Source organism: Rattus norvegicus, chromosome 17, assembly GCF_036323735.1.
Source record: "Rattus norvegicus strain BN/NHsdMcwi chromosome 17, GRCr8, whole genome shotgun sequence".
In the NCBI taxonomy this organism is placed as follows: domain Eukaryota; kingdom Metazoa; phylum Chordata; class Mammalia; order Rodentia; family Muridae; genus Rattus; species Rattus norvegicus.
Genome location: NC_086035.1, coordinates 62,914,820 through 62,941,557, shown reverse-complemented (window position 1 = coordinate 62,941,557; position 26,738 = coordinate 62,914,820). Strand labels below are relative to the sequence as shown.

Genomic DNA, 26,738 nt, shown 5'->3' with positions numbered 1-26,738 from the left:
AAGTTTTTATGTGCCATTAACTAGAATTCTTAGCCTTTAGAACATAACATTACCCATAGCTTTTCTGCTAATAAAATGAAACAGGAAAGGGGACCTTTTTATTTTGGCTTCTCTGGTTACATTCACACAGCAAAACTCATCAGTGACATAACTAGACTAAGTCCCTGAAGTTACATCTTATTTTGAAACTTCAACTTGTGCAAAACTGTTCTTTCAGGTCTAAGTAGACCGATATATACCCAAATACTCTTTTTTTTTTCCTAAAATTCATGTTGAGTCTCAAACACATACACTTGAGCAACCCCATCTCTGTCTCCCATTCCCTCCCTCCCATATATGCTTGTACACAGACATACAAACATATTCCCAAAACACAAATTATTCAAATCAAATCTGTCATCCCATTTACCATGCCTTGAAAATACAGAGTTCTTCATGTGCAACCCGAACCTTAAACACACCTGCATTTGGGTAACAGAGGACATAAGCTGTTGTACATTTTCCAATTGTTTCAATGAAAGGCCTCATTTCAGCTGCACCCAGAGCACAATTTAATCCAATGCTAGAAAAACAATAAGCAGATATTAGAATTGTCATCATTTCATTCAAAATATTTATGCATGAAAGTTATAATGGCATATATATGTCACTACATATTTGGAGAGATCCATAGAATGCACAAAAGTAATTCCATACTTAATACTAATGTAGATTAGTACTGAACCACACCAAGGCAAGATGTTAACAGGGAAAACTGATAAAAGTAGAGGCAAGGAGGGAAGATAGAAAACTCTGTTTTACACCCTTTTTTTTTCTTTTTAAATAAACCTATACCTGATCTAAAGCAAACATGATTCTCTGATCGCCAACTTTCAACCAATCCTCACATTCCCTAAGACTGCTAAATCCAAGTCCAGGCTTGATAGCCAATGTCTGTAATCCCAGCCCTTAGGAGGTAGAGGCAGGAAGCCTACTTAGTGCCCAGCGAATTTGAAACCAACCTGAGGTTCCATGAGATGCTCAAAGAAAACATCACATATGGGCCTTCTTCATCAACTATTCAGTTCTCATACTGACCTTAGGTCACTCTGACACATGCTTCTGTCCTGCCTCCCTGCTTACAAACTGAGGCTTGAGCTTCCAACATAGCTCAGATGTTACCGTCCCCAAAGAGTCGTCGCTGAGTCAAGCAAGGACTCACTACTGCACAGAGCCAGATTTCCTGCAGTGTCTTTACACAGCGCCATGTAATTTACCATCTGGATTTAGAAAGAGGGAACATGAGAGGGACACATGCATATCTGGGAGTCCGAGGAAGACATGCAGGAATGGATTCTCTCCTTCCACATACAGTTCCTGATCCACTCAGGTCACCAAGCCTAGCAGCAAGCACCTTTACCCCCTGAACATGTCTTACACTCTTATTTGGTGAAGTGTTTCTCCTCAATGAGGACTACTTCACTTACCCAGTATTCAAGGACACACAGCAGGATTTCAATAAATGGTGAATTAATGACACAGAACTCTAATGTTCTTTGTTAACAAAGAGTCTGTGATAACAGTCAAGAATTAAACAACAGTCTCTCATATGTTAGCCCTTATCCTATATGACTGTTAACTTCTATATAACCTTCTACTAAAAATAAAAACCTGACCTTTAACATTCCACATTCTACAATCATTGTTCTGAAAATATAAACTGTTAATAACCTAATGCACTGCCCAGACCAAGCATGGTCTTGAGCTATAAGCACCTTCAGACTCACAGGCAAACATTTTACTGCCCAAAAGGTACGGGAGCTGCTCTCCTGAGGTCGACATGACAGTGGCTTGAAGCCCTTAGAGTCAAGTCTGACAGACTAGAGGAAATCCAGTCACCCTGGAAATGGCACAAGAAAGGGTCACTCACCACAGGGGGTCTGAATGAGACACGCTGGTGACAAAAGCCTCTCCTGTCTGGCCAGAAAGAGTCCGTCCACTTTTATCAACAATGGTCCCAGAAATCTGTTAACAATGGAAACAAAGCTGCAATATAGACTCTGGTCAAGAATGTGGGCACAAAGACAAAGTGTGACGTTGTAAACAAGTGCGAGCTCTTTGTTCCTTCATGAGGACAAGAACTGTGGAACTCAAGCTCAACAGCATGCAGTGGGCTGCCCAAGTGTCCCAATCGATAGGTGCCAAGTGACTACAGAAGGACAGAGAAAGGCAGCATCAGAGGCAAGAAAACCACAAGCAGCCTCGGGAGTCACAGGGCCGAGCCCATCCCTCGGTAAGCCCTAACAACATGAATCCTTAAGCTCTTCCCTCCTTTAACAGCCCGCTCTTCCTCAACTGTGGAGAGCTTTGGGGAATACAGCTGAGGAATGTGTTCTTTGTATCTTGATCAAGATAGGTCTGGTTAAGACCCTGATGCAGTAATCATAGGACCTCTGTTTATGCCTTGTTTGTTCCTTGACTACTCTGTTTATGCCTTAGGAATGACCATATTCTTTGTTATGTACCTAGAATGATATAAAAGCAGACTGGAAAAAAAATAAACCTATTTAGCTTCAGTCTCACCACTGGCTGGAGTCATGTTATAGTGTTGTCTAATAGTCTTTTTCTTTTCAACCCTCACTCTCTCCCTGAAGACCCTGTTGATGACTGAGCTGGCTTGGTCAGATGCCACTTTCAACTCTGGAGCTTGAATCCGATGGATACAGTGAAGAACACCGCAGCAAAAGGAAGCACATGCAAAGGAAAATTTGGGCCAGCAGTAAATAACCCTTGTAAAAAGGGACAAGGTAATGCAGAATGCCTTTTGTGTATGTGTTTAGTTATGTTAAAATCTAGAGAAGCGAAGATAATTCTCATAGATGATTTTAGTCTTTAAACCTTGATTAGAGATAGTTTAGACCCTAGACACAAGAGGGAGAATTTGAGAAAAGCAGTCCTCCACACTGCTTTTAGAGAAAGAGAAGGAAAAGGAATGTAAGCTGTTCCAGAGCTCTCCTAGGGACAGGAGGAGGTCGGGATACGTCCTTCTCTCTGGCTACCAATGGGGCAATGCTTAGTTCTGGTTCTGGGTCCCTTAGGTAGCACATCTGGTTTTCTCCCCCCTCTGTCTATTGTCTGTCCTTGGTATACCATCTGTCCATGTCTGTCAGTTGATGTTTTTGTTTCATTGCTTGATTGTTGCTATGTTTCATATCCAAAAGAAAAATGGTTAAAACTTTACCTGCTAATCATTTGCCCCTTGACTTAGTTTTAACTTATTTAAAAAAAAAAAAAAAAAAAAAAAAAAGCAGTCTCAACTGACAGGACAGAACTGACAAACTACCTTAGGAGCCTGCACCTGTAGCTAGGAGTCCAGCACAGTTGGAGAAGCCCTGCCAGGGCTGGCTGGCTATACAAGCCAGTCTTAAAGGGGCCAGCAACTTCTTGGCTTCTCTGGAAAGGAAGCTAATGACTATTTTTCCTACAAAAAAAAAATCTCTGTGGCTGAGATTATTGGCTTCTTGAAATTACAGCTAGAAAAAGTTTTGACTAGTCTAAAGACATAAAAGTGTGTAGCCACTTCATGTTGGTTTCTGACTAATCCTAAATGTATAAATATGTTCTACATGGATTGGTTATAGATTATTGGCTGATAAGTTATTGGGTATGATTAAAAATTTTATAATATTGGTAATAGAAAGTTAGCTTAAAACTGGTAACTCAGGGTTGAAGCCATTCTGGGCAACAACACATGGCATGTGCCAACCCAGGGAAAAAGTTCTCTAAAGATACCTTTAAATTAGAATATATTTTATGTAATTCCTATCGTAGGAATCAGACTTATAAATATAGGATTTGAAATAATGTTTCTTTAATGATATATTAAAAGCTGCACCATCATGCATTCACATACAAGAACTGGCAGCCAAACTTTGTAACATGAAAGCAATGTATTTAGTACTGATTTTAGAAAGACTAGATTGTTTACATTGTTAAAAATTGATTTTGCCGGGTTGGGGATTAGCTCAGTGGTAGATAGAGCACTTGCCTAGCAAGCGCAAGGCCCTGGGTTCGGTCCCCAGTTCCGAAAAAAAGAAAAAAGAAAAAAAAATTGGTTTTGCTTTCCAAAATTATGGTTATGCTCTCATATGGCAAAAGAAACTTTTTAAACTGATAGTTGTGTGTGTGTGTGTGTGTGTGTGTGTGTAGTGGAACATTGGCAGTTTGCAATCCAATCACAAAAGCCTGATGAAATATTTATTCCTTATTCCAAACAGCAAGAAAATTGGTTATTGCAGAATACTGCATTTGACCTATTGCATGTGCAAACGTTTTAGACAAAATGGATAATCATTAACCAGAAGTCGTTCCAATTTGCCTCTATGCATGCTTTTCTCAAAATAGTAATAGCTTCAGACATCTTGATATTTTTAGAGAATGTGCATGTCAAATTGTAAAGACTTGTCCTCAATGTCTTCAATTTCTTTCTATACCACATAACAGTGTTAATCCTTGAGCACTCGTACCTTATCAATTATGGCAAATGGATGTTATTCATATTTCTGATTTTAGAAAATTAAAATATGTATATGAATATTGGCACCTTTTCAGGCTTTCTTGTAGCAACTGTTTTAACAGAAGAAGCAACAAAAAATGTAATTACCCATTATTTGTGTTGTTTCTCTATGCTGGGTATACCAAATCAGATTAGAACAGATAATGGAACTGGCTATTGAGTCAAACATTTGAGACATTTTGTTGATGATTTAATATTACCCATATTACTGGAACTCTTTATAATACTCAAGGACAAGGTAGTGTGGAACAAGCCCATAGAGTCTCCCAAAAAAAATCAGTTACATAAAACAAAAAAGGGGGAGTTGTATACTCCTTCACCACAATCTTTTATTTCTGCAAATTTTTTTTTTTGTTTTGTTGGTGTAGTTTTTATTTTGTAGGAAGGATACAGGGGCAAAGTTTGGGTTTGAGGGGACCAATGCAGAACTGGGGTACATGATGTGAAACGCACATAGAAGCAAAAAAAAAAAAAAAGCGTAAAAAAGCGTAATTTTAATTTCTCTCTCTCTCTACTTTTTTTTTTCTTCCGGAGCTGGGGACAGAACCCAGGGCCTCTCACTTGCTAGGCAAGCTCTCTACCGCTGAGCTAAATCCCCAACCCCTCTCTCTCTACTTTTTTTTTTTTTATTTAGAGAATACTTTATTAGTTTTTGTAATCAAACCCACGTATATAAGACCTTATATATTTAATACAGTGTGTTACCCCTGTACAAATGGAAAAAACTTAAGTTCAACATTTCTAGACCAATATGGCTGTTAATTTCTGTACAGTGCCAACTCAACACAGTAAACGGGGATACTTTTTTCGAAAGTTGACAGCACAGGTAAAGTTTCAAAAAATTCAAATTATATATCTGTATATATATATTTATATTTATATAAAAAGACCAATAATAGCAGTGTGTTATGCATCAACAGCAGCAACAGCTTTTCCAGGTTCTGCAGTCATCTGAACAAAACTGTAGAGACATCCAGCACACTCCATTAAAAAAAAAAAAAAGTAAAAAAACAAAACCCGAGAAAACAGCACAGTTCTGTTACTCTTGTGGTACATGGCACCATTTTTTTTTTAAATTAGCTTCTCAATCATCATCTGGAAAGAAAACATTCTGAGCAACATCATTAAAAACAGCTCTGATAAAGCACGGTCACTACTACGTATCATAAAGCAGGTACAAGCTATTTTACATCCACAGAGGTATGATACAGTACTGTCCTACATCTATAATACTAGAGGATACAATTTAAAAGGCATTATTTGAGACTTGATTCTACTTTTCCAGCAGAGGGCCCAAAAGATGGTGTGACACAGCTTTGTAAAGAAACATACTCTAGACAGGATTTCCTTTCACTAGTGACACACTTCTAAGGATTCATTCTCTCCATGAATGTCAGCTAAAACCGTTATTAAAAAAATGAAATATCCCTAGAACAAAACCGTATAACCACCAGATTCACATGAAGATGACCTAGTGGAGACAAGCTGGACCTCACCTTACCAACAAGCTATCAAATCTGTTATGTTTAAACAGTGAGACCTCCAAGGAAGGAGATGCCAAGTAGTGCTTCAAAGCTTCGGACCACAATCAAACACAGCATCCTTTTCAACAGAAGCAGAAGCTCATCTGAATATGCTCATGGATGCTGACATCAACATTTAATCATCTCCTCACTCATCCAGGAAGAGGGGGAGATCAGTTACTACTGTACTTTAATGTGTTCAACCAAATCACCATGTTACAAAAATAGCAAGCTGCCATAATAAAAAATAAGGCTCCTCTATCCAGCACCAGATAGCATCATTTTACTTTCAAGCCTAGAAATTGCACACTTGTATATAAACCAATCGAAGATGAGGATTGAGAGTTCATCTTGGTGGATTTTTCCTTTGATGAATATGAAGTGTCCTTCCTTATCTTTTTTGATGACTTTTAATTGAAAATTGATTTTATTTGATATTAGAATGGCTACTCCAGCTTGCTTCTTCTGACCATTTGCTTGGAAAGTTGTTTTCCAGCCTTTCACTCTGAGGTAGTGTCTGTCTTTGTCTCTGAGGTGTGTTTCCTGTAGGCAGCAGAATGCAGGGTCCTCATTGCGTATCCAGTTTGTTAATCTATGTCTTTTTATTGGGGAGTTGAGGCCATTGATATTGAGAGATATTAAGGAATAGTGATTATTGCTTCCTGTTATATTCATATTTGGATGTGAGGTTATGTTTGTGTGCTTTCATTCTCTTTGTTTTGTTGCCAAGACGATTAGTTTCTTGCTTCTTCTAGGGTATAGCTTGCCTCCTTATGTTGGGCTTTACCCTTTATTATCCTTTGTAGTGCTGGATTTGTAGAAAGATATTGTGTAAATTTGGTTTTGTCATGGAATATCTTGGTTTCTCCATCTATGTTAATTGAGAGTTTTGCAGGATACAGTAACCTGGGCTGGCATTTGTGTTCTCTTAGGGTCTGTATGACATCTGTCCAGGATCTTCTGGCCTTCATAGTTTCTGGCGAAAAGTCTGGTGTGATTCTGATAGGTCTGCCTTTATATGTTACTTGACCTTTTTCCCCTACTGCTTTTAATATTCTTTCTTTATTTTGTGTGTTTGGTGTTTTGACAATTATGTGACGGGAGGTGTTTCTTTTCTGGTCCAATCTATTTGGAGTTCTGTAGGCTTCTTGTATGCCTATGGGTATCTCTTTTTTTAGGTTAGGGAAGTTTTCTTCTATGATTTTGTTGAAGATATTTACTGGTCCTTTGAGCTGGGAGTCTTCACTCTCTTCTATACCTATTATCCTTAGGTTTGATCTTCTCATTGAGTCCTGGATTTCCTGTATGTTTTGGACCAGTAGCTATTTCCGCTTTACATTATCTTTGACAGTTGAGTCAATGATTTCTATGGAATCTTCTGCTCCCGAGATTCTCTCTTCCATCTCTTGTATTCTGTTGGTGAAGCTTGTATCTACAGCTCCTTGTCTTTTCTTTTGATTTTCTATGTCCAGGGTTGTTTCCATGTGTTCTTTCTTGATTGCTTCTATTTCCATTTTTAATTCCTTCAACTGTTTGATTGTGTTTTCCTGGAATTCTTTCAGGGATTTTTGCGATTCCTCTCTGTAGGCTTCTACTTGTTCTCTAAGGGAGTTCTTTATGTCTTTCTTGAAGTCCTCCAGCATCATGATCAAATATGATTTTGAAACTAGATCTTGCTTTTCTGGTGTGTTTGGATATTCCGTGTTTGCTTTGGTGGGAGAATTGGGCTCCGATGATGCCATGTAGTCTTGGTTTCTGTTGCTTGGGTTCTTGCGCTTGCCTCTCGCCATCAGATTATCTCTAGTGTTACTTTGTTCTGCTATTTCTGACCGTGGCTAGACTGTCCTATAAGCCTGTGTGTCAGGAGTGCTGTAGACCTGTTTTCCTGTTTTCTTTCAGCCAGTTATGGGGACAGAGTGTTCTGCTTTCGGGCGTGTAGTTTTTCCTCTCTACAGGTCTTCAGCTGTTCCTGTGGGCCTGTGTCTTGAGTTCACCAGGCAGGTTTCTTGCAGGGGAAAAGTTGGTCCTACCTGCGGTTCCAAGGCTCAAGTTTGCTCGTGGGGTACTGCCTAAGTCCTCTCCGCGGTGGCAGCAACCGGGAAGATCTGCGCCGCTCTTTCCGGGAGCCTCCGTGCACCAGGGTTCCAGATGGCCTTTGGTGTTTTCCTCTGGCGTCTGGATGTGCACAAAGTGCAGTCTCTTCTGGTTTCCCAGGCGTGTCCGCCTCTCTGAAGGTTTAGCTCTCCCTCCCACGGGATTTGGGTGCAGAGAACTGTTTATCCGGTCTGTTTCCTTCAGGTTCCGGCGGTGTCTCAGGCACAGGGGTCCTGCCGCTCCCGGGCCCTCCCCTACGGGAACCCAGAGGCCTTATACAGTTGCCTCTTGGGCCAGGGATGTGGGCAGGGGTGGGCAGTGTTGTTGGTCTCCTCCGCTCTGCAGCCTCAGGAGTGCCCACCTGATCAGGCGGTGAGGTCTCTCTCCCACGGGGTTTGGGAGCAGAGAGCTGCTGCGGGCCGGGATCCTCTGCAAAATTTTATTTTGAATTTCTTGACCTTAGACGCCAAGGGACTCTCTGCTATTGAGTGTCTATGGCACCCTACAACTCAGCATACTTATGCCTAGGTAAAATGGAAGGAGTCTATGACAGGCCAATGGTATGGCCTCAATCTGTTACTAATATGGGGCAGAGGACAGGTCTGTGTTTGTTTCCACAGGATGCTAAAGGTGTGTGGTGGCTTCCAGAGTGACTGGTGAGACATGCTGATGCTGGGACAAAGAATGATGCTGACTGTGAGCTTGCTGAGTACTCTAACAATGGTGGCAGGGAAGCTGTATTCGGCATATGTTCCTGACCGGCCTTTGCCTGCCTGTATCCCAGACTGGACAAGCTGCCTTGTCTCAAGCTTTTAGACCTTGTGGGACAGAGAACATGGAGGCTGTGGAAACTGACTTTAAAAAATTAATCAAATAGAGAAGTTGTTATAATGACCTTTCTCCTTCCTTTAATATGACCAGTTATTCTGACTCAATCATGGACGAGTCTGGGAATCAAACACTGGACAAAAGGAGATATTCCTAGGTCTTTGGCAATCAAGTCCTGGACATTTTCAGAAACATATTTGGAAGTTAGCTGTGGTTCTTTATGAAGATATGTTAGCAATAGATAAAACTGGGAGAAGATCTAGATTTAGAACAATGACAGGATCTGGATTTTGAACAAATGTCAATACATGTGCCAAGGCTCCTCATCTTTTGTTAATTGGCCACGTTAAAATTACTTTTGTTTATTCTACCATATTTAATGTAAATTGCATTGATTGTACACTTTCTAATTGTGTTAGTGTGCTGAAATCTGGCATGTTGTTTATGGTGGTCTATTGGCCAGCTTGTGTTTCATTGCCTGTGAGTATTAGAGGACCTTGGTATTCTGAAAAATGCTGGCAGATACTGGAAGAAGCGAGTCCAGCCTTAAGCAGAAGCAAGAGGGCAGTGGGCATGACTGCTGCCAGCGTACCAGCTTTGATTACACTAATAGCTAGCACTGCTTCTGCAACTGCTGAGTGTGAAGATGAGGACGGCGCTCAGAGCAACGCGTTCTGATGCTCTTTGCCTATACTCAAAGTACTGGAGAGGAGGATCAGCATTTGAGAGTATGAAGCCATCAAGTGTCATGCTAAATGCCAATAAGTTTGTGCCTAAAATTTACAATGACAATTGCTACAACTGGGAGCAAAGTCAAAGACACTTGCAGGGTATTTGGCATAATTCTAACACTTCTCTGGATGTTTTAACTGTGCAACAACGATATAATAAATTTAAAGAATGCTGCTCTGCTGAGTTTTAATCCTGCGGATACTGCTGATAAAATTATTCATGGCTTAAGGTCAGTATTTTCATCTTGGTCAAGCTTCAAGAATGCACATATAGCTTGATCATGTTGGTCCTTCTTGTCCTAGGAATACTTTTATTCCTGCCCATTGGGATAAAACTTGCCTTTAATAATATCAACATGTTGGTGGCCAAAACACATGCGAAACTAAAAATGGATCCCCAGACAGAGTCATTAATATAACAGGCTGGCAGTCAAAGATGGGTAAGATTCTGCACAGAGCCTTACCCACCTAAGACAAAAGCGCATTGCTCTTGATAATGCGTATTCTAGGATGAGTAAGTAAGACAGTTTTGTCAGAATATCCTAAGACAGACGCAGTCTTGTTTATGAAATAAAAAAGGGGAGATGTGGAGAGCTCTTGGTGCTACTTCTAGAAATTTGGCAAGAATTGGACATTAGGTCAGGACAAGAAAGTAGACTCAGATAATATTTACATTTGGGCTAACACAAAGTTCAAGGTAAACACAAGATAGGAATTTTGTGGCATTCCTTTTATCTTGGTCATCCTGATAAGCCCCTAGGCACAGTGACTACCGGACTTTGTTTATCCTCACTCCTTCCTTCAAGATCCTGTGGACTAATTGAGCTGGCTTGTTCAATCAACCTCTTCGAGGCTCGTTTTCCTTTTCTCCAAAAGGAAGCTGGCTATTGATAGGAGGGAGGTGAACAGGAGGGTGGTGAACAGAGGAGGAAAAAAATCTACAATAAAAACCTTAATTGTAAAAAAATTTTCTTTTTAAAGGGTTAAGGGTTATCATGCACACATTTAAGAACTTACAAAGATAGGCCTGGGAGAAGCATAATTCTCTTCAAAGAGTTTCTGGAGCGCAAACAAGGCTGCCTGTTAAGAAAAAAAAAATAAAGAATATCTTTATTTCTGAGAGAGATCAAAGGTCAATCTAACTGCCTGATCAGAACCATCCTTTCCCAAGACTTCTTTAGGTAGGATACACTCAAAGCTGAGGAAAGGAAATCTCCCCTAAATGCATAACTGTAATGCCCATTTCTGGGTGTCCACTGCACATGGTAACAAATGCTCAATTGAAGAAAAGAGCTCAGTACTGGAGCCCTTGCCTAGCATGATGAACAAGGGCCTAGGTTCAAGCCCCAAACCATTAAAATAATCTGAGGTCACGTAACAAGCTAATTATTTGCTTTGAAGAACTAAAGAGTTAACTTTTCTTTCTTTCCTCCTTCAATCAAAATAAACATATATACATAAAAATGCCCTGCCTATTCTGTCAGCCTTTTGTACACATCAAAGGTAGGTATGTGAACCAAAGATGTGTATCACTAGGAAAGACCATCATGAACTTGGCTTGTGAAACAGTTTCACTCTTAAAAGTGCAAGCTTTAAGTTCTAAGCAATGATCTTCGATCTCTTCTTCCTTTCATCTTCAGAGTCACTGACTTTGTTTGACATGGAAAGTTCGTAAGTAGACAATACCGAATGTTGGATGTGGTGATGCACACCTGTAACTCTAATACACGAGAGGCTGAAGTTAGAAGGACATCAAGTTTGAGGCCAGCCTATGAGACCAGTTCTAGGTCAGCCTGGGCTACAGAGCAAGACTCTGTTACAAAAATAACAAAACTGAAATTCTTATTTTATAATGAAAAAAAAGTGATCCTTAAAATCTTCTTTGTTTTGCTGTTGTTGGTTGACTGGTTGGTTGTTGGTTTTGTTTTCCTTTTTTTTCAAGACAGGGTTTAACCGTGTAGCCCTAGACCAGGATAGCCTCAAATGCCGAGACTCACCTGCCTCTGTCTCCCAAGTGGGAGGCTGGGCCCTCCCTCATCAACCACAGTCTTCCTTACAGGCCAATCTAATGGAAGCATTTTCTCAACTTAAGTTCCCTATTGCCAAAGGACCCTGGCTTGTACCAGGTTGACAAAAACTAATCAGGACAGGTAATCTTATGTATGTTCATTTCACTGAGAAATAATAAACTGTTTAGGGCTGGAGAGATGGCTCAATGGTTAATGCACAGGCTGCTCTTTCAGACGATCCAGGTTCAAATACCAATACCCATATGACTTCATAACCCTCTGTAACCCAGTTCCAGGTATCCTACATCCTCTCTGGCCTCTGTGGGCATCAGGCATGTATGTGGTATACATGCATACATGCAAGCAAAAATACCTAAACACATGAAATGAAAAAGATTAAAAGAAATGTTCTCTCTACTTCATACTCCAAAATAAATAAATTCCAAATATACCAATAGGGAAACTTCTAATATAAAAAGCCTACAAGACAATTCATTGGGTAAAGGTGCCTGCTGCCCACACGAATAACCTAAGCTTGGTCAAGAGACCACATGGTAGAAACAGAGGCCTGACTCCCCAAGCTGTCCACTGACACTGTCTGCTGCCTGCTGATACACTGTGGCACTTAAATACCCACACACACACACACACACACACACACACACACATGTATACAAAGTATTCTAAACATGAAAGATAGTTCAGTTGATGAAACACTTGCCTTAGAAGCATGAGGACCTGAGTTCAACACCCAGAACTCACTTAAAAGCTGGGTGTGGTGGTGCACATGTAATCCCAGTTCTGGGGAGGCAGAAACAGAAGGATCCCTGGGGCTTGCTGGCTAGCCAGTCTAACTGGACAGATCCAGAACAATGAGAAATCTTAAAGGAAGTGGCTAGCATCCTTTACAGATTTAAGGATTCCTGAGGATGACACAAAGCTTACCTAACATCTTCCACATGCCCCATACATGCGTATGTACATATATAAACTCATACATATAGCTGCATAAAAAATGTAGACCGCAGATGTAAAAACTTCTAAATTCAGTATTTTTCCACCAAATTAAAAAAAAAAAACCTAACCAAATTAAAAAAAAAAACCTAACCTAGTCTTTATATTCTTCTTTAGCCACCCATGTTTCCAATAAAAACAATACTATTAAGTCTTTTCAGTTGTGTATCTGCTAGTTCAGTGGTTAAAAACACAGACTGCTCTTCCATGGTACCCAAGTTTGATTCCCATCAATCATATCAGGCAGCTCAAAACACCCATAACTCCAGCTTTATATAGGTGGAATCAGATGCTTCTGGACTCTGGGCACCTGTTACTTACAGACATGCCCAGCCGTGTGTGCACGTACACACACACAGACACACACAAACACACACTCACTCTCTCTCTCTCTCTCTCTCTCTCATAATTTTTAAGAGTCTAGGAAAAAAGAGCAGAAGACATAAATCACAGAAAAGAAAATATGGTTTCTAGACTCAGGTGTGGTGGTGTCAATCAGAGACAGACGAAAATGGAGCAAACACAAGAAATTTATTTAACTTCAGTAACAGCTATTATTATCTTCTAACTGTAGAAGATTCTTCACCCCATCGCCCAACTCCGCTTTCCCCCTTCACTTACTTTGGCATTGGCTGTATCAAAAATCGTCTCAATGAGTAAGATGTCAACCCCACCATCCAGCAGTCCCTTGGCCTGCTCCTGGTATGCTTCAACAAGCTCATCAAATGCTGCGAAAAAACAAATCCCAGGCAGCACGTGAGGAACCCGCACCCTCTGAACGACACCAGGGTGCGCTGCACTCAAGTCTGGCACTGGTGAATTAATGATGGTGAAAAACGCAGTTGTTTGAGGATAGCACTCCATAAACCAAATGCAGTAGAAGGAGGTAAGCACAAGGCTCTCTAAACTGTTGCCACCTGTCCTGCTTCTCACAGATGAGCCGGCAGGGGCAGGCACAGTGACTTGCTGAACTGTGTTGTCTACATCTTTACAATAAACACATCACTCTTACATACATCATCTTAGCCAGTCAGAGAGAAATCTAAGAAATGGGATTCAAGAGCTGGAGGGATGGCTCAGTGGTTAAGAGTACTTGCTGCTCTTCCAGAGGCCCTGAGTTCTACCCCAGCACACACATCAGGCAGCTCACAACTGCCTATAACTCAAGTTCCAGGTGATTCGATGCTGCATCTAGATTTACACACAGACACACACCAAATAAATATACAGTGCAATAAGTAAGTGACATCTGGATACATCACAGGTAAATCTCTAACAAAAGCTGTGAGCCCACAGATTTTACCCTCGCTCATTTCAGAGAAGAGGCCTCTACAGAAGACAAGTTTTGACTCAACCAACAGTGTCCAGTAACAGCTAGGAAAACTTTATTTAAAACGCCCTGTGGTGTCTAGCTACTTAATAGAGATGCTTATATAATACCTTTGTGTTTGCTATATAGCTACACCTGACTCATACAGTTGGAAACATGCTCCCCACTGTCACATCCAGTCTAGAGAACACAACACAGACCACACATCAGCCTGGGAAGAGCCGCTCTTAGTAAAGAGGCGTGTTAGCACAGCATGAACAATTCTGTACACGAGATACCAAAAGCTGAACCCGCCAGCTTTGTCACCTACACAAAATCCATTACCACAAGTGGTACGATTAGTTCTAGGACTTTAAATCCTTTCTATGCAGTGCTAATGCTCACTTACACTCCTAATTTTTGGTCAAATTTTAACAAAACAAGTTTATATATGGTAATTATCTAGTTAAGGCTAGTTTATTTAGATAAAGTAAAAGGTGGTATGAACTGGGCATGGTGGACATGAAAAGACTCCCACAAGGCTGAGAACAGCATGGACCAGTCAGAGTTCTAGGCCACCTAGCCCAAACTATTGTATCAGAGCCTGTCTCAACAAAAGATTTAAAAAAAAAAAAAAATTCCAAAAAGTTACAGGAGAGGAAGAGAGAAACAACACAGCAGTTACTGTAGAGTATCACCAAGTGCTGATACCCAATCTATTTCCTCTTACGTACTATTTCAGTTAGTTTTATTGGAAGCACTGACACATTGCCAAGAACTGAGAGGAAGCTCAAGTAAAAATGCTAAAAGTAAAAAAGCTAACTTTTGGGTACTTCAGGCCCTTGACACGGGTACAATCACACATTTCTGGGGCCCCACTTTGCACATTACTGAAGCACCTCCCCAAGGTCTGTTGTGTACGTGAATACTCACTGATGTTCCTGTAATCTGGCCTTTCCACAGATGGGGAAACTGAAAGTGTCTTGTTAGTCGGACCCAGAGATCCAGCCACAAACCTCTTGACTCCTTTGGGAAAAGAGAAAAAACCAGTGTGAAATCACAAGTCGCTCGGCCTTTTGCTATGAGCCCACAGACTGCAGGATCAAGTGCAGTAAGACTCGCCTATAATCTCAGTACTCAGAAGCAGGAGGACTGTGAGGTTGAGGCTGACCGGGACTTCCTAGTGAGACTCAATCTCAAAATAAAATAAAACGGGCTATGACTGGGACTTAGTGGTAGGGTGCTTGCCTAGCACACATGAGGGGCTCATCCTGGCTCAACACCCCCAATAAAGGAAAAAGAAGGGGGTGGGGGAGACTTTTCCTTGAATACAAAGCTGTAAAACCCCATAAATCAGAAACCTAAAGTCCTAAAAGCCTAATTTTTAAGAATTCATTTGAAACAAAACTTGTATTGAACTAATAAAAGGCTATTTAACTTTATGCCACTGAGATAGCTGACAAATTATCTTAACATATTTGTCATAACTAGGAAAATCACATAATAAAAGGGACAAATAAATATTAGTGCCCTAAGGAGTCAAAAGCACTCCCAAACTCTAAGTCACATATGTCTGCATGCATTCTCTATTAAAGCTGTGCGCTGGCACACTTTCCTCTCAAGACAAACTTGGGGTCTTGACTATAACAAGGTGCCTCACATCAGAACACAATGCGAGCTGCCTTATAGCATTATACTACAGGCCTTTAACTCAATAAACACTAAATCCGAATTAACAATTATAAAGCCTGAAATTCTAGTATGAAGCAGAATGAATGTCACTCTAGTCTACATTTTAAAAAATGTTGCCTCTAGGTCAGAAGTGAACTTGTTTCTGTAGCAGCCTGGGAGGCTGTGCTCATGCACATCAGAACAAAGGCCAGGAGTCCTATAACTCACTGCCTGATGGCTTCAGTCACATAGTAACATGGGCTGTGCTTTACAACTACACAGGAAGGGACGGCCAACTGCTGACGAGCTGCTCTGGCTGGGCACGACTGCACACATTTGGGATTCTAGCACTTAGGAGGCAGAGGTCAATAGGTCAGAGTTCCCTCTGCAACACTTTCTGAGACCCACCTTGGACTCTAAGACAATTAAAAAGAAAAAAGAAAAAGAAATCATTTTGTAGCCTGTGGAAAGGTTACAGGCCCAAATGTTCTTACTCTTCCCCAGTGCTGAACAGTGGCATTATAGGTGTAAGGACAATGTACTTATCTTTGGTGTTGGACTGGTTCAATAGCCCATGACCACCTATCTGTTGGCCTAATAGGCTCTGCAAATCCATGAACTTAAACACTATCTCCTCGAAACAGATTTCCTCGTAAATTGCTTTGGTCCTCATTAGTATGCTGCCAGTCACTTCCTAACAATGTCTTCACATCTCTGCTACTGACAATAACTTTATATCTATCCCTTCTATTGCTTTTCCTGTCTCAGAGCCTCCCACCAGCCCAAGTGTTCTGGTGGCAGCTAGCCAGGAGGTTAATTCTTTCAGGAACCACTTTCCAAGCCCCAGCAAGACTGAATCTAATGCTATATCCTCCATCAGTCAGGAAGAGCAATCAGGTCATGGGTAGACTACACAGGAAAATGCTCAAAGGCAATCACTGCTTCAGTGAGTTGAGCATGGGGAAGAAGGCGGCTTCACAGGGATAAGATCAAATACTCTAATAATAACCAAAATCAAATCAGCCAGTTGCTATTTAATGATCCAATAATGTCAAAGGGGAAAAATTATCCCAGCTTTAAGTACCCAGAACATCGTGAGCCTAGTTACCAAGGCGGGCTATGAGCGTCATCAGGGTAGGAGAGTAAATCCTGAACTGAAGGCTCATGGGGACAGTGTCATGACAGAGACACTGAACCGTTCACTATGGTAATACAGAGTAGTTCCCTACAAATAAGTAAATAATCTGCTCCCAGGCCAAACATCATGTAAGAGAAATCTGCACATTAGAGTTGAGAACATAAAAGGACTTGTGTGTGTGCAACAGAGAAAGAAGAATGTCCCTTACCTGTCTGCAGAGTTATCTCCTCGGCGGCTTTTCTGGCCACGTCTGCGGAGCATTTGTTCATCCGGTAGGCCTAACATATCAACCACTGGTTAGTCTGTCCTGCTTCTCTTCCGCCCAGGACGGGATCTGTAACTGACTGACTCTTATCTGAACTCACCAAGGCACTGGAGTAAGAACTAAGGAGGGCTGGGTGAAACCATAATCTGTAAGGCTGATATCTGGACATCCAGCAGGTCAAATAAGCTGATCCAGCCAAATAGTCTACAGATTAATAAAATATGCTAACCCAGTGATAGTAGCCTATAATCCTATCACTGGTGAAGTTGAGACTGAATTCAAATCCTGCCAAGGCTATAAAAGGAGTCTCTCTCGAAAAAGAGAGAAAGAGAAGGAGGGAGAGAGAGTACTCTACCGGGAAAAACACCAACATCTAAGGTGTTTCATCCTGTCTCAGCCGAGCAGCTGGCAGCGCCCAAGGTAACTCTCCCTGGCCCAGATTTTCTCACTGGACAATGGTGGGGAAAAGCAGTTCTGAACTTTCTGAAGTTTATTAACACCTTGAAAATTCTGCTGGGTGGTGGTGCACAACTTTAATCCCAGCACCAGAGAGACAGAGGCAGGTAGATCTCTGAGTTTGAGGTCAGCTTGTTCTACAGAGCGAGTTCCAAAATAGCCAGAGCTACACAGGGAAACCCAGCCTTGGAGAGACTGACCAGTTAAAGCACTGGATGCTCTTCCAGAGGACCTGAGTTCAATTCCCAGCACCCACATGGTAGCTTTTATCACCTGTTAACTGAGTTCCAGGAGAACTGATACTGTCGTCTGGCCCCACGGGCACCAAGCACACTCATGAATGCACAGACATATATTCAAGCAAAACATTAAGCAAATAAAAATGAATAATTTTTTTCATCTGAGTAAGGGCCGTGGACTTCTCTCTGGGAAAAAGCAAGCAAGTAGGTACATACATGTAAAGCAGCTTACAACAAGTAAAGGACCCGTCAGGCATGTGCTCCTAGATCTGTGATCTGTGCCGTCTCCTTTAACTGCCTTGGCTCCTCAGATTATGCAATTAGCAAACCAGGATATCTAAACGGGCTTGGTGCACTGCGAATCATGGCTCATCTAATTGCCCACTTCTGTACTGCAACAGCCACAGCCATTGACTTACATGTGCAAGTCGCTCAGTCAGTTATGCTGCTTTACCAAAGAACACACTGCTGTGTGACTCTTACTGTGCAAAATGAATAGACTACCACCCTCATAAGCACCATGATCCTGACGGGATTAAACTGGCTGCCTCTTGGGGGTTTTGTCACTACCAATCTCCAATGCAGCAAATACTAATATGCATTTTAGACATGAAAGTCTCACCAAGTGTTCGAGGCCATAGTCAGCCTGGGCGATACTAGTGCTGCTGAAAGTGTTTGTTTCAATGATGTCTGCTCCGGCCAGCAAGTATTCCTGCAATAAAAGACAGGAAGTCAGCTGTCCTGAACTTAGAGTCCCTGGCCCCAACAAGCAATCACATTTTAACCAACATTTAAAACAATACACTCAAGATTAGAGATGTGAGCAGGTACAAAGATCTCAAGGAAAGGCATGTGTTGTTATATATAAGCACAGAACACAATTCAGACACCAGGCTGGCCTTGAACTCAGAGATGCTGCTGAGATTAAAGGCCTGCACCACCACGCCCAACTTGTTGCCATTTTTAAGGGGGAAAATATAAATAGATATTTCAAAGGGCAGTGGGTGGGCAGTAACAAGAATCCTGCCTATCAAGTTCCATAAATTTTCTGAGTACCAGCCTCCTCATCCAAAGTATTAAAGCCATTTTCTGCCTACAGTAAGTCTACATAATATCAGCCAGCACTTCAAGTGTCTGGCACACCCTGGACACTCAGAAGACACCAACTCTGTTCCCTTTCTCTCTCTCTCTCTCTCTCTCTCTCTCTCTCTCTCTCTCTCTCTCACACACACACACATACACACACACGTGCACGCACATGCACACACACGCACATGCACACACACACGCACACACACATACACACATGCGTGCACATGCACACACACGTGCGCGCACATGCACACACACGCGCGCACACGCACACACATACACACACGTGCACGCACACACACACACGCACGCACACATACACACACATGCGCGCACATGCACACACACACGTGCACACACACGCACACGCGCACACACACGCACATGCACACACACACGTGCACGCACACACACACGTGCACACACACGCACATGCACACACACGTGCACGCACATGCACACACACACGTGCACGCACACACACACGTGCACACACACACGCACATGCTCACACACACATGTGCACGCACATGCACACACACACACGCACACACACGCGCACATACACACACATGCACACACACGCGTGCACATGCACACACATACGCACACGCACACACATACACACACACGTGCACGCACACACACACACACACGCACATGCACACACACACATACACACACGTGCACGCACATGCACACACACGCACGCATGCACACGCACGCATGCACACACACACGCACACACACACATACACACATGCGCGCACATACACACACACACGTGCACGCACATGCACACACACACGCACACACACACATACACACACACGTGCACACACACACGCACATGCACACACACACGTGCACGCACATGCACACACACACACGCACACACACATACACACACACGTGCGCGCACATACACACACACGTGCGCGCACATGCACACACACACACGCACGCACACACACACGCACATGCACACACACACGTGCACACGTGCACACACACAGACGCGCGCACACACACACGTGCACACACACACGCGCACATGCACACACACACACGCACACACACACACGCACACACACACGCACGCACACACGCACGCACACACGCACGCACACACACACACACACACACACACCGGATCACTGAGACGACATCCTACCATTCTGTTGTTTAAAGCCTGCCTTCCTTGTTTCTCTGTCTGGATAACATCTCCATCTCCATCTGACTCACAGCCTGGACTCCTTTGATTTCTAATAGTCAACAAACTCAGTCTTCCCTAAGCTGATGAATACAATGTTTACAGACCTAAAAATGAAAACCAACATGAGCCCATTTATAATACAGTCATCAAAAAGGAGATAACTAATGCAACTTTATTATATGTCATACGACACTGAAAAGGCCACTGTATGTTTCTATGACATGGAGAGGCCATCCAAAGCACCACTGAACAAGAGAACACAAGTGTAAAGCATATTGCTACAGTCTGGATGTAAAATGTACTTAGATTCATGCTCAAAGACTTGGTCCCAACTGATAGCACTTTCAAGAGGTTGTAGAAGCCTTGGGAAGTAGGCCAAGCAGGAGGAAGAAATCTCCCTCTGCTCCCTAATGAGCACAATGTCACAGGATCAATGACATACGGCAAGCAACTGCTATTGTGCCTTTTGCCACAATAAACTGTGCCTTCTCTATGAGCCAAAATAACTTTTTATTTCTGTCAGCTATTTTAGCAGAAGTGACAAAAGTAACTTAAACATATAACCATTAAATTTAAAGCATACATATTCTACTCACTTATATGCAGTATAAAATGTGCAATAAAAAAAAAATTAGGGCCAGGCAGTAGTCCTAATTCCTACACTTGGGAGGCAGAGGCAGGAGGATCTCTGTGAGTTTGAGGCCAGCCTGGTCTACAGAGCAAGTTCCAGGACAGTCAGGGTTACACAGATAAACCCTGTCTCAGAGAAAAAAAAAAGAAGATAAGCACCAACCGATGGTATTTATCTGAGAAAGATAACAATTTATAGCAATAGTCAAATAGGATTTATTCTTACACGTAAAAAGCAAAAGGTGGGGGCTGGAGAGATGGTTCTAAGGCTAAGAGCTGGCTGCTCTTCTAAGGAGCATGCCTTTATTCCCAGCATTCCTATGGTGGCTCACAGCCATATGTGACTACAGTCCCAGAGGATCAGACATCTTCTACAGGCTCCACAGGTACTAGACATCCATGCATGCAGTATAGACATACATGGACCCAAATCATACATAAACTTCAATTATATATGTTTTATAAAACATATAATGTATACATTATATACTTACAATCTATTAATATATTAATTTATATATAGTATGTGTGTGTATGTGTGTGTTAAAAAACAAAACAAATTTAAGGGTACCTCCTAAAGTCATATTAAAATTTAACATATGAATCTTGGCAGTGAGAGACCTTAGCATACCCCACTAGAAGAAACAAATCTGCTTTCTTTTGCTGCACCCTACCATACAATGGAAAGAAATGCCCATGATAAGCAAAAGAGGGCCCTCAGCAAACACCAGATTAATGGCATCTCAATGATGTGCTTTCCCACTGTTGTGAACCATAAGAAATAAAATGCTGGGGCCTGAAGAAAGGGCTCGATCGTTAAAGAGTACTGGGTCCTCTTCCAGGAGACAAGGGTTTGATTCTCAATACCCACACATCAGTTCACAACCATTTGAAATTCCAGTTCCAGAGGGTCTGACACCTGCTTTTGGCTTCCCTGGGCACCAGACACACACATGATGCACATACAAACATATAGTCAAAACCCATATATATTAAATAACATTATACAATGCTTACATACAGTCAAAAAACCCACACATAGGGGGTTAGAGAAATGGCTCAGCGGCTAAGAGCACTGGCTGCTCTTCTAAAGGTCCTGAGTTCAATTCCCAGCACCACATGGTGGCTCACAACCATCGGTAATGGAATCCAATGCCCTCTTCTGATACAGCTACAGTGTATTCACATATGTACAATAAACAAATAAATCCTTAAAAAATAAAAAAACCCACACATAGATGGATGGATGGATGGATGGATGGATGGATGGGTGGATGGGTGGATGGGTGGATGGATGGATGGATGGATGGATGGGTGGATGGGTGGATGGGTGGATGGATGGATGGATGGGTGGATGGATGGATGGATGGATGGATGGGTGGGTGGGTGGATGGGTGGATGGGTGGATGGATGGATGGATGGGTGGATGGGTGGATGGATGGATGGATGGACGGATGACAGACAGACAAACAGAAATGTTGTTTGAGCCACCCAATCTGAGAATTTTTATAGCAGCACAAACTAAGACCCACCCAATATCTCTTAACAAGTTATTAATAGACAAACATGGAACTTCTAATTTATTCCACAATTTATGGTTTTTCAAAAAAAGTTTAAATGCTTAACCACCAAAAACCAAACAAACAATAAACAAAACACCCTGTCTTTATCATCTGCTTACCCCAAGTGTCCAACACAGTGGACACTTTTTTTTTTTTTTTTTTTTTTTTTTTGGTTCTTTTTTTCGGAGCTGGGGACTGAACCCAGGGCCTTGCGCTTCCTAGGCAAGCGCTCTACCACTGAGCTAAATCCCCAACTCCACAGTGGACACTTTTACTTGTAACTTTTACTTGGTTTTCAAATAAATCACCAGCTTTTCAAATACATCACGTCCTTTCTTCATGTTCTCTAGAGCAAAGGCCACAGCAGTCTGAGACTGACACATGAAATAACTTGCTCAAACGTTTAAGGGCCTGGAAATAACTCACCTTATGAATCTGGTAAATAACATCAGGCTGAGTTATACTCAAGATGTCATTGTTGCCTTTCAGTGGCCTGCTGTGGTCTTTAAACTCTTGACCTTGGAAATTTTCTTCGCTTAGTTTGTACCGCTGGATCATGGTCCCCATCCCGCCATCTAGCACCATAATCCTCTTCCGAAGAATGGCTTCAATCTCATCCTGCAGGGTTTTCTTCATCTCTCCTTTAAAGAAAGTAAAAACTGATTTTAAAGAATGAAAGAAGCTATGTTGGGCATTTTGTGGTGGTTTGCCCTGGAGTTATCTGTATTTTGATGCTAATTCCACTGCCCCAAGGACAATCACATACTCAGGACACAGGTGACTTCACCAGAACCTTCTCTCCATTGAATTTGTAAAATACAGGTGAGAGGCAGGTACAGGATAGAAGGAGGCCTGTCACTGGATGAGATGGAAGGATGGGCGGGAGAGAAGTTTGGAGGAAGAGGAGGAGACTTGAAGGAAGAGGGGAAGAGACAGCAGTGGGAATGAGAAGAGCCAAGGGACAACAATGGAGACTGATGTTAAGGTTCCCCTCTGTGTTATTAATGTTCTTTTTTTTTTTAAAGATTTATTATATATAAGTACACTGTAGCTGTCTTCAGACACACCAGAAAAGGGTATCGGATCCCATTACAGATGGTTGTGAGCCACCATGTGGTTGCTGGGATTTGAACTCAGGTCCTCTGGAAGAGCAGTCGGTGCTCTTAACCGCTGAGCCATCTCTCCAGGCCGTTATTAATGTTCTTAAGGGATGGATGGTACTGGGCTTTGTATGTTTAGGTGGGCAATTATATCTTATCAATTGGGCCCAAGGTTATTGTGCTGTATGTTCTTTTATGTGACGGTTTGAGTGTAGGAAAGTGTGCGGAGACACTGGGCACCACCACGGAGTTGGGTTATGTTTCCACCAAGATATCTAGCAGATATCTTGGGGTACCGCGGTGTCGGGGGGATAAAAGACACCATACTTTTTCTACTTTTTATATTTTTACAACGACAGGATTTACGTAAGGGTAGACAGTGCATGGTGTGTAAGACCTGAGTCTGACCTCCAACACCACAAGAGGAAAAAGAAAGAGGCAGAGCCCATAACTCACAGCACGGAGCTCATGAAAGAGGTAAGGACAAGGATCGGAACACTGCTGGCAAAAAACGATGATACATCTCTATACAATCAATTGTCTTACATACCACAAAGCACAGATGAATCCCCAGACAAAAGTGAAGCAGGCTTAGCGAGTTCTGTCTCAGAGTTCAGGAAAAGTCAACAATCGTTTAAGGGGCCTAAGCACTAACTCTTCGGGGCTTTCTTTGTTAACTCTATAAAGCTATTACAGTGGAAAAAGATTGGTAATTCCAACCTGACCTTCGAAGTGTTAGCTTCAACTCTCACTCGTTCACCCACTGCCAGAATCAGTAGCAGTCCTAGCATGGGGATCCTGACTCACCTCTGCTCTAGGAAATAATACCCCCCCCCCCGCACCTCCAGCTCCCCACCTCTCTGCCTGCTTCCCGAAAAGCTCCCAACTGCATTCTTCTCTACCTTCCGTCCTGCCTTCTCAGAACTACTGGAAGGTCACAAACGAGGCCTCTCTGGCTCATCTTTTCAATCCCTCCAGCGTCTGCTAATTCATCCTTTTCACTCTACAAGTGACCAAACTAACGCAAATGGCTTCTGTTAGAAGCTCCTCAAATTCCTCCTGCAGCTGGGCTATTTCCTTGTCTCTGTACCATGATGATTGAACAGAAAATGTCCCTAAAAGTGTCAGGCACTTGACACTTGGTCCCAGTTGGTTGTGCTGTTGGGGAGGTTTAGGGGCTTTGAGAATACAGTCTCACTCTACTCTCTCTGCTTCCTGTCTGTGGTCAAAATGTAAAATGTATCTTCCAGCTCCTGCAGCCATGATCCTCCCGCCACTTGCTACCATGCTTCCTTCCCCACCATGACAGACTCTTATTATTTCTAGAACACTAAGCCCAAGTAAAGTTTCTGTTAAGTTACCTTCACTATATAGTAGTTGTCACAGCAACAGTAATAATATAGTACCAACAGAGTATATGATCAGCAACATCCCAATACTTCCTGTGGCCCTAATCTACCACTTCCCATCTCCAACATGCAGATTCCTCATCTTCCTGATATGGCTTCCTCTTGTGCCACTCTTCAAAAAATTACTTTCTACAGTAACCAATGACCTATTAGTTACTGAAGATACCAATCAATCTGAGCTGAGGACCAAGCTTCAAACTATCCATACCTGACATATTCCCCCAGAATACCCAATTATTCAATCTAATTTCCAAAACCAATCTCAATGTATTGGCTCACATCCCTATTTCTGTGACTGACAATGTCCTTCCCAGAAATGTAAACTCCAAGTCTCACTATTATCTGATTTCTCCTCTCCCTGAAAATAACCACCTGCCTACTCAGATCACGAGACCTACCAGTGTGGACTCTAAAGTAAGTCCTACTCAACCCGGCACAGTGGTGCATACCACACAGCACTCAGGAGGCAGAGGCAGGTGGATCTCTGAGTCGGAAGGCACCCTAGTGAACTTCAAGATAGCCAGAGCTCTGTTACACAGGGAAACCCTGTCTTGAACCTCACCCCCAAAAGTCCCAGTGCACTAAGCATACTGACCAGATTTTCCTACTGAGCCTTCTCCTCGGACCAAGGGGATTTACATTTAAGAGAGGGTTCTGATGGTAATTACGAATGCTGGTCTCTAATGATAATTAGACCAATATAACTGGTTCTTAGTGGGTCAGTGAATGAACATAAAAGGCAGAAACAGGCCCCAAGACCTGACACCATTACTGAAGCTATGGCCATTCACAAAAAGGGACCTACCATGACTGCTCTCCAAATGACCCAAAGAAGCAGCTGAAAGAATCAGATGCAGATATGTGCACCCAACCTATGAGCGGAAGCTGCTGACCCCTTTGGCTGAATTAGGGAAAAGCTGGAGGAAGCTAAGGAGGAGGGCAATCCTGTAGGGGGACCAGAGGTCTCAATTAACCTGGACCCCCAAGATCTCTCAGACACCGGATCACCAACCAGACAGCATACACCAGCTGAGATGAGGCCTACAACACACACACAGCAGAGGACTCCCGGGTCTGGGTTCAGTCAGAGAAGATGCACCTAATCCCCAAGAGATTGGAGGCCCCAGAAGGTTTAGAGGTCTGGTGGGGTGGGTATTGAGGAGGGGGAGAATGCAGTGAGGGAAGTGTGGGGAGAAGGAATGGGATGGGGAACCCTGGGGGGATGGACTGGAGGGGAATCTGGAGTGTATGGATAGATGGATAGATAGATCGATAGATAGGAAAAAGGCAGAAACAATTAACTACTATATTTATGTAAATCTCCATCTTTGCAACAGTTCACTGTATACCATAAAAAACCAAACCCCCACACATACAAATTCTGAAATCTAGAAGGAAATACATAACTACATAGTTATATATGAAAGAGTCTACAGAAGCAAGAGAATCATGAGTAGTAAATACAAATTGATTAAAAGAGTATACACAATAAATAAGTGGGAATTAAAGACAAAACTCTGCAACTTAGGCCCTTGAAAATTTATTGCTAGCTGGGCTTGGTGGTACATTCCGGTAATTCCAACACTGTCAGAAGCAGGAGAATCAGGACTTCAAGGCTATTCTTGCTATATAGTGAGTTCAGAGGCCAGCCTTGGCTACATGAGACTCTTTCTCAAAACAACAACAAAGTACAATTCTACATCATCCATATGTTTATTATCCTTAAAGAGTAAAAATGTACACTTTATCATAAGAGGCCACTGACTCTTCTAGTAGGAGGTTATCTTTTACTAGGTCTAATTATCATTAGAGACCAGCATTCCTAATTACCATCAGAACCCTCTATTAAATGTAAATCCCCTTGGGCCAAGGAAAAGACTCGGTAGGAAATGTACTT

General features: G+C 42.3%; 1 protein-coding gene and 1 long non-coding RNA gene across 8 annotated transcripts in view; one reads left to right on the top strand and one right to left on the bottom strand.

The window, feature by feature from the left end:
* Mtr (5-methyltetrahydrofolate-homocysteine methyltransferase) overlaps positions 1 to 26,738 on the bottom strand; it is an 84,840-nt gene that overhangs the window by 54,987 nt on the left and 3,115 nt on the right. For 4 of the 6 annotated variants that reach the window (XM_039096105.2, XM_039096108.2, XM_039096106.2 and 1 more), the window contains exons 2-9: positions 22,759 to 22,973; positions 18,455 to 18,544; positions 17,081 to 17,150; positions 14,997 to 15,089; positions 13,376 to 13,482; positions 10,749 to 10,811; positions 1,910 to 2,004; positions 462 to 562 (exon numbers count right to left, since the gene is read on the bottom strand). In XM_039096105.2, the coding sequence (XP_038952033.1) occupies positions 462 to 562; positions 1,910 to 2,004; positions 10,749 to 10,811; positions 13,376 to 13,482; positions 14,997 to 15,089; positions 17,081 to 17,150; positions 18,455 to 18,544; positions 22,759 to 22,968 (829 nt within the window). In that variant the 5' untranslated portion in view covers positions 22,969 to 22,973. Of the gene's footprint in view, positions 1 to 461; positions 563 to 1,909; positions 2,005 to 10,748; positions 10,812 to 13,375; positions 13,483 to 14,996; positions 15,090 to 17,080; positions 17,151 to 18,454; positions 18,545 to 22,758; positions 22,974 to 26,738 lie in introns of those variants that run through there. The other 2 variants (XM_039096107.2, XM_063276770.1) reach the window with 2 other exon arrangements.
* On the top strand, positions 2,015 to 12,848 carry LOC120097915 (uncharacterized). Of its 2 annotated transcripts, XR_005495809.2 has the most exons (3): positions 2,073 to 2,272; positions 2,634 to 2,786; positions 6,090 to 12,848. It is a non-coding gene; the product is annotated as an uncharacterized LOC120097915 (long non-coding RNA). The 2 variants fall into 2 exon arrangements; XR_005495808.2 differs by having other exon boundaries at positions 2,015 to 2,272; positions 2,634 to 12,848.